Source organism: Ambystoma mexicanum, chromosome 4p, assembly GCF_040938575.1.
Source record: "Ambystoma mexicanum isolate Mex_15411 chromosome 4p, UKY_AmexF1_1, whole genome shotgun sequence".
Lineage (NCBI taxonomy): Eukaryota > Metazoa > Chordata > Amphibia > Caudata > Ambystomatidae > Ambystoma > Ambystoma mexicanum.
Window position 1 is genome coordinate 111,297,059 of NC_090927.1, and position 22,526 is coordinate 111,319,584.

The following is a 22,526-nucleotide window of genomic DNA, read 5'->3' on the forward strand; positions in this document are numbered from 1 at the left end:
TAATCGTATGCACATGCCCTGCTTTACCACTCTCCCTTGCTGGATTGTGCCTCGCCGTACCTTAAAGCATCTACCCCTACCCCTCCCCCTTCTCACTCCATCCCCACTCTTTCTCAGCCTCTCTGACCTATCTCTTCTGATAACAAACTCATCTGCTCCCCCATGCCTTTTCTACCCCCCTCAAGCTCCCTATATGCATGACCCTTCGCTGATGCACTTATGCTTCAACTGCCATCTACCTGGGTGCGCCCAGAGACAGTAGCCAGCGCTTTGAGGCCATCTGGCGAGTTAGCACTTGCAAGCAAAACTCTAAATAAATAAATAAATGGCCAGTCATTACCTTAACAGCGATATGACTTGCACAGTCTTATTGAAAACCTAAAAGCTGACTTCTTTTGCGCTACTGTCCTGGCTATTGGGAGACAATATGGCAACATGAAACAAAGCACTCTTCCATACTAGATTCAGAAGGGCCGTGGAGGGGAGCTACCTTTGTAGGTAAGGGAAACCTTGTAGTAACCACCCTGCTCGCATGCAGTCACAAACTACTGACCTGCTACAGGCAAAGATTGCCCTGTGGCCAAACAACTGCCCTAAGATAGTACTAGTTTACCATCCACCCAACAGGACTCCCCCACAGATGATTACCCCTTCAGATATTACATGCCCAAGACCATGTTTAGTTGGGAACTTGAACGGATGCTCTCCTCTGCTGCCACGTCTCTGCTTCTCCAGCTTCTACTCTTGGAACCCTCGCCAGTTTCCAGACACTGCCAACACGAGCCTCCTGCTCCTCCAATGCACTGGCAGACTAGGGGCTCTGGTTTTCATAGCGCTCTCCCCAGCTTGGGCCCTTAGCGAGTGCCTGCACGTGTGTCTGATAATTAGGGTACTCTTGGGATTGGCTGATGCTCCTGGGTGCACCTGGTCTTAATGCGGGCCAAGGGGGACGGGCCACGCCTTCTTCTGCCTGTCCACCATCTTGGATTTGGCTCTCCCTTTCCTGCTGCCCTCTAGTGCTGCCTGCACAGGATCACGTACAGCCCTAGCTATTTGGCATTGTTGGTGGCATGGGCACTTCTCAGAGGTACACCTAGTTTCTTGACTTTCTCTGCATCTTGAGCAGTTCTCAGAGGCAAATTCCTTGCCTACTCATAGTGATTCGAACAGTTCCTCGAGGCATGCAGATTTCAGAGCTTCTAGGCTCTATCAATGGCCAGGTCTTAGCCTCCTGCTTTCAGCAGCATATGCAACAGTGCTGGGAGGCAGACTCCTAGTGTCTTGAAGAGTTCCCTGATGCATGGAGTTTGGCTTTTAGCTTTCTCAGTAGCTTGACAAGTTCTGAGGAGCATATACAGAATATCAGCAGTCTCTCCTCTTGGCAGCATCCGCGGTCCATCCGCGATTTCTCCGTCTCCTCTGCCCAGGCTTGCCAGGGGGTCAGCATCTTGAGCCCTCCAAATCTTGGTGGCAACTGCTAATTGATCGGGGACTCAATCACTTAAATGCCTCAGTGTAAATGCAATGATTGGTAGGGAGATCTCTCTTGATTGATTGCTATCATTGATCTTCAGTGACTCCATCCCTCACATCATTCTCTCTGACTTGGACTGTATTTCATCACATGGGTCACAAAGGTCATGAAGGCTGAGGCAGCTATTATGTATTTCCCATTCTTGCAAGAGCCCCTGACAGTCTCTTCTGCTTGATCTCTTGACCTCTCTCCCCCCCAACATGTTTCTTTAGACTCCTCTGATATTTCACTCCAAACAGACCACCAGGAAAATGCAGACAGGTGCACACGTGCTGGCACGTGTAAGCAGTGGTTTGGGGTTCATCACCTACGCCCATCGGGGCAATTCAGCACAGTATCCTTTGATGGGTGTTGCCTATGATGGAGAGACCCCTTCACATTTCGCATTGCAGAAGCTGAAGCAGAGCTGCCAATGGCTCAATAGGCCAGGAGGCACCCGTTTCTGGACAATAAAGATTTCAGCTTCAAAAACGGATTTGCTGCAAGAAAGCCTTTGTGATATGATGATTGGCCATAAGATGGTTGTGGGTTAGTACACAACTGAGCAGGTGCGCGGCAGGAGCGTTGCTTGGTGGCGCGTATCTGGTGAGGCTGTTCTAAGTTGCGCAACCCCAGGTATCAAAGCACTGCTTTCTACTCATGCACCTGCAGGCCTCTGACTATAACCTTAAACGTGGCTGCGCAACACTGCCTTGCACCACAGATATTGCCCGTGGAGGGCCCGATAGCTGGTGTTCTTGGTGGTGCCACACATCAGAGCCCTACATCATGGAGTTCTTAGGAGAAACTTTGAAGGCCTTAGAAGGTACCTTTAGATTGGGATGACTTCAGAACTATTAACTGCTAGCCTATACCTACTGCCCAAAGGATGGCCCTGGATCCTACAGTATACCCTCAGGCATGTATATTGGTAGTTTCAGTTCCATGTTATATGTGAGATGAGAAGTCGGGACCACTCAACAGACCATATACACCCGGCCAGCTCTCACACCAACTTTCCAACAGTGAATATTTACTCATCGCTGGCAACAGCATTCTAGACATTTCACGCTCATCCAGGGCTTCCAATGCAGCAGCATTCATGCAGACAAGATAAGCACATTGCAACATATCTCCCTCTGCACACATTCAGAAAATGAACTAAACAAGGAACCAAGCAGAACTGGAGGAATGACACAATCCGAGACAAGCACACCTCGCCCCTCTATACACATTCCAACGCGCAATGACAACATAGAACCTCATGGAATCAGAATGGAAGCCCACACATAGCAGGAACAACCCCAACTGTAACAACTGCTCAACAAACACAACCTTCAGGCAACAACCGCCTCTGATGCCCTGGTCCAGAAACACATACTCTCACCCACACATGGAACATGGCATCATCATCACAAGCATTCCATGCAACCACCATCCGAAGCTGCCGGCACCTACCATAGAAACCACCCGTCTTCCCTCATTACTTCCAAAAGCAAAATGGAACTGTTTGAACGAGCAAAACATTAGTGAAATGGAAAAATGTAACCACCATCACAAAACCAAAACCAGTCCACACACAATCCACTTCTGTACCCAGGCATGAAGGACACATCTGATCCACAATCAAACAGAAAGAGAAACCATCATCTGGGGAGGACCGCCACCCAAAGACCATCTCCACAACAGCAGAGAGGGGACTCCCCCACTGAAGAGAGACAAAACACACATAATTAGACTGCACACCAACACACCTCCGAGTCAAAGACAACCCAAAGCAACGGACCTGGCAAAAACAAACTAAATTACAACAAAGCGATATAGCACCGCAAGAATCCACTCAACTATCAACCAGGAAACTCCATTGAAGTATATGATGCCGCCACCCCCACTACCTTCTCACATGCATATGATATGATATTATATGAAATGTTATTGATATCGCGCTCATACACAAGTGTTTCAACAAAAACAATGATCTTACTAGGCCCAGTGACATTGAGAACATGCAAGTGCATGGGAGAGGGAAACGGGGGAAAGTCCATAGGAGGGGGGGGGGGTAGAAAGTGCCGAAGAGAGTAAAGAAACAGAATAAATAAATAAGTAAAATAAATAAATAAATAAAGGCGAGAAAACGGTGGTAGTGCATCCAGCAAGTAGCAATTGCTAGGTTAAGCAGATAGGGTATATCTGATAAGTGCAGAAGAGAAGTGGGTGGGGGGCTATATGGGTAAAGATACAGACCCCAGTGCGAGGGGTGGCCCGCAGGCAGTGTATGGGGGTTGCAGGGTGAGCAGGTACCTGGGCCCAAAGGACAGAGGGTGGCCTGGTGCACGTTCCCGAGAGAGAAAACAAATCAGCAGGGGAGAAGAGGGTCAAAGGCAGAAGTGAAGAGGAAGGTCTTGAGGTGCTTCCGGAACCGGAGTTGATTTTCCTCAAGTTTCAAGCTGGCGGGGAGGCTATTCCAAAGGGAGGCACCGGCCGAAGACAGAGATCTACCCAGAGGGATAGTTGAAGGTATTTTGGACCCAGGGCCCAGAAAGCCTTGTGGACAATGCAGAGGGTTTTAAATGTAATCCTTGCATCCACTGAGAGCCAATGAAGGGATTTCAGAGCTGGAGAGATACGATCCCAGGGCTTGAGGCCAAGGACAAGTCTTGCAGTCCTGTTCTGGATTAGTTGTAAAGGGCGGAGAGTGGAGGCAGGTAGATTTAGAAAGAGGCTGTTACAGTAGTCCAGCCTAGAAAGAACCAAGGCTTGGGAGACAGTGAGCTTCTGAGGGAAGGAAAGGAAAGGCAGAGTACCTCTGAGGAGGTGCAGTAAGAAGGTTGACTTTTTAGAGATGTCAGAGATGTGTGAGGAGAAGGAAAGTGTGGAGTCGAAGATGACCCCAAGGTTCTTGGCTTCGCAGGTAGGAGGAGGGCCAAGGGAGGCTGGCCAGAGAGTGAGGGCAAAGGATGGTGACGGTGTGCCGATGAGGAGGATCTCCGTTTTGCTGGCATTCAGACAACCATTGTTGGCGGCACACCAATTTTGAATGGCCATAAGGCAATCAGTGATGAGGGAAGGAGAAGAGGTGGCCGAAGGAAGCTTGAAAATGAGTTGGGTGTCATCAGCATAGCACTGGAAATTAGAGCAGAAAATGGAAATACAGTAGACGAGAGTTGCCAGGTATTGGTTGAAAAGCCAACTCCTCCCACACCAAAACCAGAGGCATCTGAAATCCTCATCCATAAGTGGCAACTGCTGCCACAGAAGCATGAGGCAAACTCACGCCTCAGCAACGTGAGGCCACTCTTGCCACAACTCGGCCAACGACAACCTCTGCCCTGGTCACACCCTCATTCCCTCCCAAAAGGCCTGGCACTTTACGAAAACCACAAAAATAATCCAAAAATATGTTATCGTTCTCTTGAAAAGAATACAATATGATTATCGCCTTACCTGTGATGGAGAGGTACGAAGTAAAAATTCAGTATCTGTGCTGCGGGCCATATCTACAAGAAAAAACACAATTAAGGGAAAGCATTATTAGATCTGAGGAAAAACAACTGCTTCCTTACTACTTACTAATAACGTGCATTGTCTGCAGGTAAAGGCAGCTGCTCTGCATTTTACAACACGAGAACTTGTTTTGAATAATCAGGCACTATGATCGTTTAGCCAGGCTTTCCCACCACAGATGATGCTGCTTTCTGGTCAAGGCAAGCACGCGGTGATCGAGCAGATGTGGAGGAGTGACTACATGGTCATCCTTCCATGCAGTGGGCTTGAGTTCGAATCCTGGCCAGGCCTCCTCACTTGCATAAACTATGATGGTGGGCAAGTCACGCCAGTTTCCTTCTCTGCCACAGATTGGCTGTACGTCAACACACGCAATCAGAGCTTTTATCCAGACTTTTACATGTCACCAGATTTTGGGATTTTGGACAAATAATAATCTTCTGCAATTAACTGGCAAATGTTAGAAAACACGCTCACCCCAAGTATAAAGTGCTGTACACAAACCAAAGAGACAATGCAGCTATAATGCACCAAACAGTTTGATGAATAAATCGTATTTTCCTCTTATGTTTATGCATGTGCAGATTATAACCCAGGCAACACATCATCTCCAGTTTGCAATATGGCAATGTTTCAATAAGTACATAATAACCAGGTCACATTGTGCCCAGTTCTCAGATGACATGATGTCCTTCACTGCAGCAGGTTATTGCCAGTGTCCATTATACACTGGTAGCACATCATAGCTGTTTTCCATTAGTTTAGCCACTTACACCAAGCCTTAGCGGCCCACCCTTAGCAGCTTCTAGCTGGTACTGAAGTTGCCAGAAGGAAGGGAGGTGAATGCCCCCCATGGTGGTCTAGAGCCTGTAAGGGCATACAGGTTACAGCTATAGCCATGCAGGCTAGATGGAGTGGACTGGATGGGATGGTCTGGACTGCGAATCACAGTGCACCCCAGTCTATCTTCAAGCCAATAGCAGCCAGAGCTGGGCTGGGCGGGGCCTGCGACAGAGCTTCCCCTCTGGCCACCTCTTTTGGGGCATATTTAAATGACTTGCCTTACTGGTTGTAAATGTGCACTGGTCATAATGCTGGAGCAGTGACTGGATGAATTTTAGTGGCAGTGGCAGTGAAGAAACACAATTCATCTGGGGTTCACACAGCAGCTCTAACACTCTAGTAAACGCATTCAAATGCCTGAATAAAAATAAAATCAATAAGTTATGCCAACTGGAAAATCTGGGAACTGTGCACATGCTTCAATCACTAATTTATACCTAGCATAAAAGGGCTCTATGTCATTTCATCGACACCCGTTTTTCCGTTTTTACGACGGGTGTTTCTGCGAAGAGTTTTTGCTGAAAAATCTCATCGAAATCGTTTTTTTGGGGGGGTTCTACCCACCCTCCCACTCCGTCCTCTACCTATTTTTTATATTACCGACCACCCGAAACCTTTATATGCACTTTTCCGCACCCCAAACATTCCAGAGTTTTTTTTCGCCAAACATTCTTCTTAAAACCACCCGTCAGGAAAACGGATGTCGCTGAAAGGACGTCATACCCATAAAAGTAACCCTAGACGCAATCTTCCGGCAGCCACAGTGTAGTGCCAGGTTTCATAGTCCCAGGATAGCCCAGATTGGCAATCCCAGGGTTCACCCAGATTGACGACCCAATGATATTTCAATGTGCATGGCGTGTTCTGACTGTGACAATCCGATTAAGCATACTCCTAGAATACTCCCAGGTTGACAATCGGAGCATAGCCTCAGTTTATCCAACACCAGCATTTTCCTGTTTGGGCAATCCCAATATATTTGACGACGGGAATAAACTCCCAGTTTGACAACAACACACTATTCCCAGTCTGCACAATCCCATTGTATTTCCAGTGTTACAACCACATTATACTCCAGTTAGACAAACCAGTATATTCTGCGGTTGCTCAGTTTGTACAGCACGAGGATACTCCTAGCTTGGCTGGCAACCCTTGTGTATTCCCAGTGTGCAACAGGCCAGGCATGTTCTCATTTTACAATCCTAGTATGTTTCCAGTTTGGAGAATGGCACTAGTGTGACAATGCATCCACTGCTCTATTGGGCACGGCCCCGTTCACACAATTTTAGAGTGTTCATACTATCAGTGTTAGGGCAATACATACATAAAACTATTACTTTCTGCGTATATACAGTTATCAAAACGATACTCCACCGTAAGGTGGCATTCATATGAAGGCAACAGCCTCAGAATGACATGTTGTACGGTAAATGCTTTTTAAAGATGGCCATGTTTAATGATTCAGAATTCTATTTCCGACACTAGCCCTAACATGTTCATGTTTCTACACATGTGATCACCCTAGTGGCTATTAAAGAATGCCAAGTTTATAAGTATGCACTGATCATTAAATAGATGCACATTAGTTTACATTCATCTGACAATGATATTAACAAGCCGTGTTTTCCCCTACTTTAGCAGGCCACCCCAAACTATTTTATCTCTCTCGCAAAATGGAAACAAGCAGTCTCTTCATCAAACAGAAACATCTACGTTAATTCAACATAAAAGAAACTTTGGAATGCTTAAGTGTGGGGATTCCAGGTAGGTGAAACAACAGTGGGATGTGCTGTTGCCAGGACCAGGATTCCAAAACCGTGCAGCCTTTAACAAAGTGTATGAGGTCTCCTTATCTAATCCCAAACCAGATGCCTGGTAAAACTCCACTTTACACGCAAAAAAATTCAAAACCATTGTGGTGCCTGAATGTGCCAGGATCTATATCTAGACATCTTCAGTGGCTGATCACTGAACAGCGGCCAGGTTTACAAAGCCCAGTCCTGGGAATGGCATTTAAATGTATGCTTTCCATCCCTTTTCTACAATTAACAGATGCTAATTTGAGTCTTTCCTATTATACAACTCACTTGAAAGCCATCTGAACAAATAATAAGAGCCCCCAGGTCCAAACAGATTTTAATCATTGATTGCAAGCATTAAGGAGGTGATTTTAAACCCAAGTCCCCACCCCCCACCCAAAATTCCTACACAATGTATAAAAAACCATAACAACACAATGTCCGTGTACAACATGGACAACCCAACCATAGTAAAGAAGCAGAGCATAAACCATTACCAATCCTCTGACTAACCCCTCCCACAAATTATTACAGCATGGCCACTACAGTCAGCAACAGAATAAAGAGTCCAAGTCAACCCCAACAGAACTATATGGCAGGAAAGCTACTATGCACAAAAGACATATTTGGAATTTACTGAAAGTTTGGTGTTTTGCGACATTATACCTTTAGTTACCTTGCTGCTGTACCTGTACAGTGTGCCATCTACTTGTTACCGTTGTTAGTATATTCTAGTGGTTTACTGCCCCTTCTGGGCATGTGCTTAACCTTTTATCTTCCCTTTCTTTTCTTTTTTCTGTTCTATCTTCCTAGTCTGTTCTTTGACTGTAATTGCATATGCTATAACATGTCTCGTAACTTGAATTGTGCCATGGGTACTAAAATTGTGGATCATCTAAATATTGTCTCGTGGAATGTTAATGGACTCAACAATGTGGTGAAAAGGACTAAAATTCTATCACACCTGCGTTCAAGCTCTTGTGACATTGCATTCCTCCAGGAGACGCATTTGGAAGACCCTGAAGCTGAAAAATTGAAAAGAGGATGGGTAGGGGATACTTACTTCTCGAATTACTCATCTAGCAGAAGAGGAGTTTCTATTCTTATCCGAAAGAATCTGCCTATATCAGTCATCACAAGCAAAGGAGACAAAGAAGGACGGATTATTTGTGTTCTGGTGAGGGTTCAAGGTGTGGACATTCTGCTATGCAATCTATATGCACCAAATTTGGATGATCCGATCTTTTTTCATGAAGTGGCTCAAATGCTTCAAGGTTTTAATATGGACTCGATCGTAGTTGGAGGTGATTTTAATCAGGTCTTGGACTCTGCTTTAGATCGATCAAATGGGGATTGTACTAGAACCCCGCACAGGTGTAGACGTTCCTTGGAGAATTTAATGAGGGAGTGCAACTTGGCTGACATCTGGAGGCTGGAACACCCGTCGGACAGAGATTATAGCTTTCATTCACAGTGTCATGACACATATTCTAGAATTGACTTCTTTCTGACCTCTGGTCGGGTGACTTCAAGTTGCTATAATTCATCTATTGGACTTATTGCCCTGTCGGATCACGCACCTGTTTCGTTGCAATTGTCCTTACAGTACTCTCTGATTAAATCACCGAGGTGGAGAATGAAATCTTATATACTGAAAAATGACCAGATTAGGCAAGAGGTGGCAGAGGAAATTGACAACTTCATCCAAATTAATAGAACTGCCGATGTTCGAATATCAACAGTCTGGGAAGCACTGAAATGTTTTGTTAGAGGGGTGCTGATTTCTAAAACTGGCAAGGACAAAAAATTGAGAACTAAAGAAATTCAGAGACTCTCTTCTGAAGCGAAGTGCCTAGATGTTCTGTTTGCAGAAAGCAAAGATGAAAATACAAAAAATGAACTGCGAAAAACTAAATATGAACTAAATAAGCTCATTTCAAGCCAGGTTGAATATGCACTGTTTAGACAAAAGATTAACTATTTTGAGAATGGTGAGAAAGCGGGGAAGTTACTGGCACATCGGCTGAAGGTGGCTGACAGCGATCGCTTCATTGCCGCAATCAGAGGTCTTGATAACTCATCGGAGACACAGCAAAAGTCTATTAACAATTCATTCCGTGGCTTCTATGAAAAACTTTACACCTCTGAACTATCCTGTGCAGATGGAGATATTGACAGCTTCCTTGATTCTCATGTTCTCTCTCGTCTGACGGCGGATGAGGCAGCAGGTTTGGAAGGAAAAGTGGAAATGGATGATGTTCAACATGTAATTTCAAGAATGTCAGTGGGTAAATCACCTGGCACTGATGGTCTCCCTAATGAATTTTATAAAGCCCTCCCTGATTCCGCACTACAGCTTCTGTGTGATGTTCTTAATGATGCCTTTGAGTCTGGTTCCCTACCAGATACAATGAGACATGCATTGATTACGGTGCTGAGAAAGAAAGACAGATCTGCTACAAGGTGCGAGAATTATCGGCCGATCAGTCTGATCAACTGTGACTGCAAAATATTGGCCAAAATCCTGGCTGCTCGCCTGAATAAGGTCATTTCGACTCTGGTGCATGAGAACCAGGTAGGTTTTGTCTCTGGTAGGGCAGTGGCGGATAACATGAGACGCCTGCTATTGACAATTGAGAAGGGCCATAGTCAACCAGTTGCCAGTGCGGTCATCTCCCTAGATGCTGAAAAGGCATTTGATCGTGTTGAATGGAACTTTTTGTTCGCATGCTTGGGGAAAATGAACTTTGGACACGATTTCCAGCGTTGGGTTAAACTGTTATACAATAATACCTCTGCAAGTGTGCTGACGAATGGACTTATCTCTGATCCATTTGAGCTTCATCGTGGTACAAGGCAGGGTTGCCCTCTTTCACCTCTCTTATTTATTTTATCTATGGAACCACTTGCAGTGAGCTTGCGGGCAGACGTACGTCTTCTACCTGTTATTGGAAATGGTCGGGATAATTTGGTTTGGTTGTATGCTGACGATTTGCTGATTGCCCTGCAAGACCCAGCTGTTGGCATTTCGTATTTAATGCAAGATATTCAATCCTTTTCCTTGGTGTCAGGATATAAGATTAATTGGAGCAAATCAGAGATCCTGCCTGTCAATGGGTTGTGTCAAAGACATACATGTGTTCAGTTTCAATTCAGGTGGTGTGCTGAAAAGTTGAAGTATCTTGGAATATGGATTGGAGCGGATATAGTGAAGTTGCCAGCCATTAATTTTTCTTGGATCCTTCCGATTCTTAGATCGGATTTGGTAAGGTGGAGTCTTTTGAAATTGTCGACCTGGGGCAGAATCAACTGTTTGAAAATGAACCTGGCACCTCGGATAAATTATTTGTTAAGCATGCTCCCAATTAAGATACCTGGAAACATCTTTAAAGAGATCAATAGGATTATGCAGAACTTTATTTGGAATGGGAAACCTCCGAGGCTCGCAATTTGGAAGCTTCAACTCCCATTGAAATTGGGTGGAATGAACTTGCCTAATTTCTCAGACTACCATTTGTCGTTTTCCACTCGTCATTTGTGCAGAGTTATTGACTCTGGAGATGTACAGTCTGAACATTCTGACCTCTTATCCTGGGAATGCAGTGCTGTTTCCCAATTGGACCCGAAAGCGTTGCTGACTACTCAGAAGAACAAATCAAAAAAAGTCAGCTCTCTTACTTCATTCTTGCGAGACTGCTGGTGTGAGCTCTCGAATCGTGTGAGTGCTGACCCATATTTACACCCAGATGCCTCCATATGGAATAATCCAGCCTTGAAATATCAGGGTAAACCTCTGTTTTGGGTGGAATGGTTTGTGGCTGGCATCAAATATATTGGAGATTTGTTTGAGGGGGACAACTGGTTGATGTACGCTCAGCTTGGCCAGATGTATGACATGTCAGAATGCTCGTTTGCTGAATATAGGAAACTGAAGATTATTATTTCAGCTTGTGTTGAGATGCCACAATTGACTGGTCAAAGTCCTGCTTGGACAGCTCTATCTGTATGCTTGAATGCCTCACACCCTGCTTCTACCATGTATGGAATTATAAAAGCTACTCGGAAGGGTGATCCGAGATTGCCTGCAATTTGGGCGGAGGAATTGGGGGAAGATGTTAACTTCAGATGTTGGCGGAGGTGCTGTGAAAACACTCGTTTGGTAAGTTTGGATTGGTCCCTCAGAGCTTCTCAAACTAAGTTGTTGTTCAGGGCCTATTGGACGCCGGAGAAACTATTCAGGAGACGACTTTTAGACAACAATCTTTGCTGGAAGTGTAAATGTTCGAGAGGATCTCTGAGTCATTTGATTTGGTCCTGTCCCAAGACGATGCAATTCTGGGATAAGGTTCGCGAGAGGTTGAGTCTGGTCTTAGATGTCACAATCCCCATGAATGCTTCATTACTGATTTTGGGTGATGACTCTTCTCTGGAGGAAATTGACTTTGGTAAGAGAGTTTGGTTGCTTCGTGCATGCATGGTTGCTAAAAAATTCATATTGAGGTCATGGAAATCAAGTACTTCATTTAACATTGATGACTGGGTGGAGGAGCTACTTACTGTTTCAACATATGAAAAAGCCATTTACAAACTCACTGGTGACATTGAAAAATTTTGGGACATTTGGAGCTGCTTTCTTGATGCATATGGATAAACCTGATCTTTGATCTGGGGTATTATGTACTTACCCTTGAACACTCATAATCTGTATAATACCTATAGTTTGTGTGATGGTTTTTGTAATGCCCTTTTGTCTGAGGTATAGTATTTTGCATTGAAATTTTTGGTTTATGTCTTCTACTCCTACGCTCTTATTCTCTTTCTTCCTTTTCTTTTTCTTTTTCTTCTTTTCCTTTCTTCCTTCTTGTTCTATTTTTGATGTTTATATGTTTGGATTGTTTATGGCGAATTGATTACTTTGCTTTCACTTGGTTGATATGTGTGAATTTCATGGACTGCTGTTCATTTATTTATGTTTGCTTAATGTGAAAATAAAAATTTAAATTGCAAAAAAAAAAAAAAAAAAAAAAAAAAAAAAGGAGGTGATTTTAAACCAAAAAAGCACTTAGTACTTAGAATTGTCCACAACTCTTCAGGAATAAATAATAACGACAGTACAAATATATATGTGCAAAGGGGAGAATGTTGACTTTCAGAAAACATTTATTTCACACAGATTCAAGTGAGTTTTGGCATGCAAGTAAGAGTTTCAAATATCTGCTTTTCTGAATCACAGAACTACCAGAATTGTGCCTATTTAAACCACTGATGTCCACATATAAAACACTACTAGTTATGGAGTTGAAATGTATTTACAAAACATGTTTATTAAGCATCGTAGCTGTTACAACAAAGCTATCCTTTGATGATGTTACTACAGTCAAGGCATAAAATAAGCAGTGTTGCATAGCAATTTGCTGTATAATTCTGTAGGCTTGTTAATTAAATGTACACTTGTGTAGCACAGCTAGTGATTTAAATTACCCTGGTCAATGAAAACACAGCTCACACCTGTATTACTCGCTTGCAGTTGGCACTCACACCACTCTCCTTTCTTTGTTCACAGCAAGTTCAAAGGGGTTAATGGAGAAAGAATCCCGCAGTAATCATCTCTTCCACTCTTAAAAGGTGCCAAACGCCTGTCTAGGAGCGCTAGCCAAGAAAAGTTCTATTTCAAGTAATTGCAAAGCAGAAGTAATCAAAGCTAACTATATTCTGTTTGGCAAAGTTTAGTATGTGTCAACTTTACATTTTTAAAAGTCCTGAAATGCCATTCCTAAAATAAATAGTTGTTACATAATGCATATTTACAGTAGTTCTACTGTATAATACTGTATTGTCTCCATTTTTTTCAGTACAATTTAGGTTAGTGTATTTGAATCTCATAGTGCCAACTATATTTCAGTTTTTTGGGGAAGGTGTATCATATTGACGAGTGAACCCTTTTGAGAATGTACATGATCACATAGCCAAATGCTTTTGATGGAAACCTAGGTCTGTGACTTTCTGTTTGCATTCATCTGTGTAACTGGTGCTCAACTCATGAGCACATCTGTGTAACTATTGCCCAACCTATGAGCTGATCCTAAACTCTTTGGCATACTATCTAATCACCCTGTTGCTTTATATAAGCTACCCTGAAAGTGAGATTTTCACAAACTACAATAGTTCACCTAGTCTGCCAGTTCTCTGCCTGCTACACCATCCACTGTGCTAAGTATCTTTCTTACTTTCTTTTTTTTATTTAAGTATTTTATTTTAATTTTATTTATTGCAAACAAGACTAAGGGGAGGGGATAATAACAATAAACTGTCCTACTAGGACTTTTGACATTCGGATCGGGCAAGTGCAACAAAAACAGGAAGTGCAGTGGGGTGGGTATTGGAAGAGTGGAGGTGAGGGGGAGGGGGAATGAAGGAATGAAGGAAGGAGGGGGCACCAGGGGATAGGTTAAGTGCTAAGGGGAGGCAGGAGGGCAAGTGCACTTGGGAGGGGATAAGGGTCAAGTGCGAGGAGGGGGGTGAACCAGACTCAGTGATCTAGTCAGGGAGGGGGCCCAAAGGCAAGTGCTGGTAAGGGCCTACTGGGGCAGACTGGTCGAGGGAGGACCTGGCCCCTGTATGACTCAGAAGGGACCAGGAAGCCAGTCACGGAAGCAAGGGGAGTTAGCAAGGAAGGGGAGAGGGAAGAAGGGGAGAGGGAAGGAGGAGGAGAAAAGTAAGGTCTTGACAAGCTTCTGGAATGTAAGGCAATCCGGCTCAAGTCTGAGAGGGGTGGAGAGGCCATTCCAGAGGAAGGCTCCTGCCGAAGAGAGAGATCTCCCCCTCACTCTCTACTTGGAGAAACATCTGACCTGCAGAGAGTTTGAGCTAGAGGACCGAAGGACTCTAACAGGGAGGTATTTAGGGAGAGAAAGTTTGATGTAGCGTGGTCCCAGGCCCCAAAAAGCATTGTGGATGATGCAGAGGGCCTTGAATTTGATCCTTGCAGCCACCGGGAGCCAGTGAAGAGATTTTCGGGCTGGAGAGATGCAGTCCCGGGGCTTGAGGCCAAGGATAAGTCATGCAGTCCTGTTCTGGATTAGTTGAAGAAGGCGGATGGAGGAAAGAGGCAGATTGAGGAAGAGGCTGTTGCAGTAGTCCTGCCTGGAAAGAACCAGGCTCTAGAAACATTGAGTTTCTGGGGAAAGGTGAGAAAAGGGAGAATGCCTCTAAGGAGGTGAAGCTGAAAGTGAGCCTCCTTGGCAGGGCAGCTATATGAGGTGAGAAGGAGAGAGATGAGTCGACAGTTTTTTTGCCTCACAAGAGGGTGAGGGGAGGGGAACAAAGGAGGCCGGCCAGAGCGTAGGGAGAAGAGGAGGTAGAAATCAGGTGAGCAAGAGGGACAAGGTAAATGTTAAAAAGCCATGGGGAGAGGATAGAGCACTGAGGGATGCCGCAAGAAGAGAGTGAGGTAGAGGAGAGAAAAGGGTCAATTTGAACCTCGAAGGGTCGATTCGAAAGGAAAGAGGTCAGCCAAGCCAATGCCTGGCCCATGAGTCCCACAGTATCATAGAGTCGATTTAGGAGGATGGCATGATTGACAGGGTTGAAGGCAGAGGACAGATCAAGGAGGATGAGAACAGAGGGTGAGTTGGAGTCAAGATTAGACAGCAAGTCTTCACGGGTGTTCAGGAGAGCAGTTTCCGTGTCTCTGGCAGCCCGGAAGCCAGACTGGTGGTCGTGGAGACAGCCTCCAGATTCAGTGTGCTGGATTCATTGGGAGATGGCCAGCTTCTCCAAGAGTTTGCCCAGGAAAGGGGTGTTGGAGATAGGGCAGTAGTTAGCCAGGCATGAAGGGTCCTCAGATGCTTTTCTTAAGAGGGGGTACACAGTGGAGTGTTTGAGAAGTAATGGGAAGGAGTCAGTGGCAAAGGAGTTATTGCACATTTTCCTTCATGGTTTTAGAGGAGCAGCAAAACACCTGTTTGGAGTAGACTTCCATAGAGCAAACAGTCTTAGGGACCTTATCCAGTGCTATGGGTGAGAGGGAGGCGAGCAGGAGTGCAGGTGGAGTACTGAGGGGAGTGGAGGAGAGTGAGGGCAGGATGCCCTGTGTTTGGTAGTGAAGTGGGATGCCAGAGCCATGCAGAGGGAAGGAAGAGGAGAAGTAGAGACTGCAGTAGGATTGGCAAGTTCCTTACAGATTTTGAAAAGTTCAGTTGTGTTGTTGGTGGCCCCAGAGATGTGGGTTTGGTTATGGACCTGCTTCTTGGACCGGATGGAGAGTCTGTAATGCCTTTGGAGCAGGCGGTAGGCCAGTTTGTCAGAGGATGTGTGAGAAGCCAACCACTTCCGTTCTGCAACTCTGCACTTGCTTTTCAGCGAGGCTAGGTCAGAGTCGTACCTACTGTTGCACTTGGAGGCAGGCTTTTTGCGGATCCTCCTGGCAGGGGCAAGGGTGTCAAGAGTATTGTAGATGGAAAGGTGAAGTTTAGCAATGGAAGAATCAGAGTGACAGTCAACAGCAGGGGTGAGGGAGAGGGAAATAAAAGAGGCCGCAAAGGCGGCTACGGACACACACTTCATTTAGATGGAGAGCCCAGGAGCTTCAGATGAGAGGAAAGAATGATCAGACGAAGAGAGAGGTGTGCTGCGTGGGTTAGAGAGAGAGAGGTCAGCTGAGATGAACACATCCAGAGTGTGCTCGGCTGAGTGAGTCAGATAATGGTAGTTGTAGTACATTAAACTGAGGTTGCCAGTGTTCTTAAGAAGGACTAGAATGACATACATTACTCACCGTAATAATTTTTCTGATGAATGTATCTGCTTAGATTCACATGCTGTGCATATAGTCCGACATCTAGTGGTGATCGCGGCGTATTGCATCTTTTTTCCAAAGATCGAAAAGGGACATCGACCATGGCGTGACTGTAACAGTATCCCTAACGTGACATGTAGTGTACCCAAAATCCTTCACGTGCAGAGGTCCCATTGGTTGTTTTTGTTCTGCTGTGAGGGAGCCTTACAAAGTGAGTGAGTGAGTACAGAAGAAAGAAGGTGCAAGATGTCTATATTCCTTATACTCAAGGAGGGGAGGCAGGGTGGGCGCATGTGAATCTAAGCAGATACAAGCATTGGACATACGATTACGGTGCTTGAGAATCTGCTTAGAATCACATGCTGTGCATAGACTAGCGAGCAGTACCAGGGGATGGTGGTGGGATGTGTGAAGGAACAGTAGCAAAGAGATGCCTTAGCACTGCCTGTCCCACCTGAGAATCAGACTTAAGAGTATGTGTCTAAGCAGTAATGCTGAGTGAAAGTGTGAACAGGACTCCAGGTAGCTGCTTTGCAAACAGAATCAAGAGGAATATTTGCAATAAAGTGTGTAGTAGCACCTGTGCTTCAAGTAGAATGTGTCTCTTGGCCAGAGAGTAACACAGTGTGATGCATTTAACAATCCATTTGGCAACAGTTGATTTGGAGAGGTAATGGCCCAAAATGTCACCCTCACAATTACGACGGTCAAAAATGCTGACTTTTCTTTTTTTAAACCCCCCTTACACCACATATATATGTGGGGGTGTGTGATATAATGGTAATATGGGGGACTGCAGGGGGTCTCGCCTGCATATGTATGTGGTGCAAAGGGGGTTTAAAAAGAAAAGTCTGCATTTTCGGCTGTCGTAATTCGGTAGTATACTAACGCCCTCCTAACATCCGCTGTATGGAGGCTTCTTTAAGCTGAGTTAGTGGGGTTCTGAAAGAAAGTAGGAAGTTCGATAGATTGGTTCACATGAAACTTCGAGAGGAATTTGGGCACAAAACGTGGGTGTGTGCACAAAACCACTGTATCTTTGTGAATAGTCACAAACGTGTCCTGAACCGAGAGAGCTTGTAGTTTGCTAACTCTTCTCATACAGATAATGGCCAGCAAGAAGACGGTCTGGTAGGTGAAGGCCTTAAGACCTAGTCTTATGCATTGGTTCAAACGGAGGAGCCATTAACCTTGTGAGAACAACATTCAAGTCCCATCAGGGAGTTGGGTTGGAAATAGGCGGGTGAAGTCTCTTTACCCCTTCCATTAAGGGGTTAACCACAGGACTCTGTCACCATGAAACCTTGCTCTGAGATGTGGTATACGCAGGGCGGCAAAGTGGACCTTTAGGGAATTAAAAAAGTCCTGAGTCTAAAAGGTGTGTTGGATAAAGGACTATGGGCCTCGCCAGCACAAAAAGCGTTACCACTACTCGGTCTGTCACTCATGTTCCGCGGGTAGGTACAAGTCCCCGCTGAGCATGTCTGCCAGAATATTGTGTCCCCCTGGAACATGTTGTGATAGTAGGAACATGGTATGTTTGAGTGCCCATTTCCAAATGTTCTGGGACAGTTTGCAGAGCCGTAGAGAGTGAGTGCCCCTCTATTTGTTCAGATAGTACATGGCAGTGGTGTAACCTCCCCTAAAGATGTGGTAGAAGGCCTTTAGGGCTTTGAATACTGCAAGTAGTTCCAACAGGTTGATGTGATTGGATACCAGTGATGGGGACCACACTGCATCCACTGTCTGTTGAAGGAGGTGAGCTTCACACCCGACAGAGGCGCGTCCATGGTGAGAGTGGCCTCTACTGTGGGGGTGGTAAAGGGTTTCCCCTGCAGAAGTGTTTCCTTAGACCACCACTGCAGAGACTGAACAAGGGCTGTTGAGACAACCACTAGATCATCCCATTGGCAGCTAGCCTGACACTATTGGCTGGAGAGCCACACCTGCATGGCGCGCATGCAGAGATGGGCGTGTGGAACTAGGAAGAAGCAGGATGCCATCATTCCCAGCAGCCGCATGGTTTTGCATACGGTTACCCGGTGACTGGCCACATAAAGAGGGATCTTGAACCCTCTCGTTGGAGGGGAAGATAAGACAGTCTTCTGTTGGAATCAGGGCCCCCAGAAACTGTTTAACTTGGCTGGGGACCAAACTTGACTTCTTCTTGTTCATAGATCACCCTAGATTGAAAAGGAGATCGACTGTGTTCAGGGTATTACCCAGACATGTTCCGTACGAGTCTCCAGTTATGAGCTAATCGTCTATGTAAGGATACACGGGATGGACTAGCTGCGCAGGTGAGCCGCTACCGCAGGTACCTTTGTAAACACTGTTGGGGAAGAGGCAATGCCGTAGGGGAGAACCTTGAACTGATAGTGGGTGTCCTCTATCACGAACCTGAGGTAATTTCTATGCTCTGTTAACATTGAAATATCAAAGTATGCATCTTTCATGTCCAATGTGGCAATGTAATCTCCCTGCTGCCACAGTGGGCTTACTTTCTGAAGAGTTGTCATTCTGAACTTTGAGGTTTGACATACTTCTAAAACAGGGCTCATAGTTAGATCCTTTTTGGGTACTGTAAGGAACTCATGGTGGCAACAGTAAAGACAGACACACGTGATCACAGTTCAAGGGTGTTGATTAAACTATATTCAGGTTGGAAAAAAGCCTATCTAAACCTAAATCTAAGATGGGAGCAAGCCTTGACCACCAAATGAAAAATAAGGCAGTCCTAGTGGAGTTGTATCAAATAAAAAGGGCCTATACTAAGAAACCTATTACCAAACCTTACAAATAGTACATAAAGGCCCTGGGATAGTTTTCAAGAAAAGAAAGAAGTGTTCATGAATAATATGTCAGGATGCGGTAGCTCGGGTCTCCCTTCCCCACGTTTGGAGCACAGGGTAAGGGGGGATCTTGGAGCACAGCACATGCTTTAGCTTTCTCAGCACAAGGCGATTGTTCCGTTCCAGCTGTCAGAGCCGTCTACGGCCAAGTCTCATTTCCTTTGAAATTCTCTTGCCTTTGAGGGCCTGACATATTGAAATAGCAAAAACAAAATTTCCTTTAACCAAATGAAAGTTCTTTAGGATGATAATGGTTCACCCTGGTGTCCCCTCTTCCAGAGGCCGACCCCTCATGAATCGTATTCCACAAATTATATGACAGTTCTTTTCTCAATGAACTTTGGGTGAGAGCTTCACCCCTGATCTCCTTCATTCAGGCTCGGACCCCTCTTGACTGCCACTACCTTTCTACTGGGTTTACTTTTGTTTGGCTCTTCCACATATACGTTGTGTGATGACTTCACCCAAGTCCCCCTCTTCCGGGCATAGACCCTTCTCGAATCTCAGCCTCCCTCCTCTGGGTTCACTAAGGCTTTCTCTTCTCTCTGGCAGGATGCACTTCCCTTGGTTTCTCAATGTCTTTTCAAACAGTTCATAGTGGACATCCCTTGGCTGGGTTCACGTTTGTCAACACACTGTTTCTTGGGACTTTAAACTTTGCCCCTCTTCTCTGGCATCCCTCTTTAGGGTTCACTCTTGCTTTTTCAGTACTTTCAACATTGGCAGGATTCACTTCCCTTTTACTTTCACCATGCAGGATTTGCTTCCCTTTTTATTCCTAACTGTTTGTAGATCAAAGTTTTTCAATTGTACAGGGATTTTGCTAGACCTCCTGTATGACCACTTTGACCTCTTTGGGCGGCTCTCCTACGGCCTTCTGGTATCTCTAGTTTTACTTAACATGGGATCGGCCAGTCTCTCTCGAGTTAGCACCCACGTGGTGCCAGTTCCCTCTGTAACTGATCTTTCCTTCACACATGTACAGTTCTTTGAAGTTATTTCAACTTGCCACTTTCCGACTTTAATTCAACACAGCACAGTTCTTATCGGTACTCCCTTCGACTCACTGACTGTGATGAACCGCTTGGTTTTTCTCTTCACTGGAGTCAAGGCCGGTACCACGGTCACAGGAGCTTCACTTGCTCCTGCTTATCAGCAGCATCATTCTGTGGGTACCGCCATCATCTGCTGCAACACACTCCGTCTATTGTCCTCGGTCTAACGATTCCTCCTGTGGAGGCTTCGTGGGTGTGTGTCAAAAAGGGGAAGGTCGTTTCTCTTCTTGTTAGTTTTGAACTGCCGGGTCTCGATAGCTGTCTTGTACTGTCTGCCTTGCTCGTACTGTGCTCTATGGCTCCACCTTTTATCCCTGTGAGGAAAGGAAAGGGCCGCCAGGTGTGTGTGATTCTGGTTAATTGCCTGACCCTTGTGTCGGGACGTGTCAGGTTAACAACTTTAGTGTTAAACCTTTGTGTTTTATGTCAGAAGAAATAAGGTGGTAGCGTTTTCAGATATCCTACAGTGTCGGAAGGGAAAGAGGTGCTGTATGGGATTATAGTTCTCTTGCCAGGGGTTTGAGTATGTTCGGAAGAGTGAGATTTGTAGGGTGTGTGGAATAAACTGGAATGACCAGGATTATTGTCAGAAAATAAACAGGGGGGTTTGTGGGAAAGGTAGTGCTTTGTCTGAGCATGTTTGGAATGCAGGAAATGATAATCAAAGGGACAGGATTGGTAGGGTTTTGTTAAGGTTCATTGGGTATTTGGGAAAGAACAATCATAGGGATGTGAAAAAGAATGGTTGGGAGTATTTGGGCGAAAAACGGGAAAACACTGACTCTGGGAGTGGGTTTAGAGGTTAACTGGGTTCCTAGTTGGTCTACTAGAATTGTCGCGGTGGCAGGATATTCTTAAGGGAGCTTCTTTGGTTGGAAGGGAGGTGGATGCAGAATAACCAAAGAAAGCTTCAGGGACGTCGTATCTGGTAAAATACTGCGTCTCTCTTGGGTTATTCCCTCGAGTACAACCCTGGGCTCCCCCATCCCGGTGAGCCTTTCCCACTCTTTCACCCCTAGAGTTGGGATCTGAGCAGATCAGCCCTTCGTTGGCCACCTGAATAAGTGTTTCTCGTGGTTCACTATGTGAGATACCTTCAGATATTTAGCAGTACAAGTAAGTATACTGAAAAAATACCCTCATTTACCTGGTGATGAGGGACAACTTCGATGACTCCCTTTTCTAGAAGGAGCTGGACGTATTCCAACAGGATTCGCAGATGCTCGGCTGACAGTCGTCTGCTCTTGGGTGGATGGTAGCAGGGCGGTTGGAGGAATTCGATGCAGTACCCATTGGCGTTGGTCTTGAGTACCCACTGATCTGAAGAGATCCCCTCCCATGCGTGGCTAAACGATGTTAGGTGTCCCCCGACTGGCGAAACATGGTAGGGGACCTGTACTGCTGAGTCATTTAGCGATGGAGGCTGGGGAGCCTCTGGAAGCAGAGTTCCTTCCTCCGCCTTTCCCTCACCGAAATCCCAGGTGTTCTGGGGACTGAAATCCACCAGAGGTACCCTGACCAGAAAACCAGTGGGTTCCTCCTGAACAATACTGTCCTGAAGGGGGGTGGGAGAAAGACTTCCTGCAAATGGGCTGGCGTGTATTAAATACTCCTTGCTGGACGAAGGGTTTGGCCATGATATGAATACGTGATTTTAAGGTCTCGTGCTCCTTCTTTGCAGTTTCCAATGCTTCATCGACAGCCTTACCAAAAAGGGCGGCCTCCTCCACCAGTTTATTGATGAGGAAGGCTTGAATTTCAGGTTTAAACCCGAGTTCTTCAGCCAGGCATGGTGTTTCAGGACAGTCCCTTATGCAAGGACGTGTCCAGCTGACTCAGCATCTCGGCAGAGTCTAGGGTGTTTTTAAGAATATTTTGTGTGACTTGCCTTCCTTCTGCAACTATAGCTATAAGTTGGGTACGGGTGGTTTCCCGGGACACACTGGAGGCCCTCCTGGACAAGACCCCATTGAAAGTCATTGTAGCTCGCTAAGAGCGTGTTGTTGTTGGCAATCCGGGTACAAAAAGCGGCACAGATGATGACACGTTTGCAGAGAGCGTACAACTTTTTGCAGTCTTTGTCCAGAGGGGACTCCGACAAGGATAGCAGCACTGCCCTCTCCTGAGATGTTGTGACAACTAGGGAGTCCCGAACTGCGTGGC

The 22,526-nt window shown here is 45.6% G+C and overlaps 1 protein-coding gene across 2 annotated transcripts in view; it reads right to left on the bottom strand.

The window, feature by feature from the left end:
- MPV17 (mitochondrial inner membrane protein MPV17) overlaps window positions 1-22,526 on the bottom strand; it is a 1,213,029-nt gene that overhangs the window by 44,298 nt on the left and 1,146,205 nt on the right. For both annotated transcript variants that reach the window (XM_069605498.1, XM_069605497.1), the window contains exon 8: window positions 4,958-5,010. In XM_069605498.1, coding sequence (XP_069461599.1) covers window positions 4,958-5,010 — 53 coding nt within the window. The remainder of the gene's footprint in view (window positions 1-4,957; window positions 5,011-22,526) is intronic.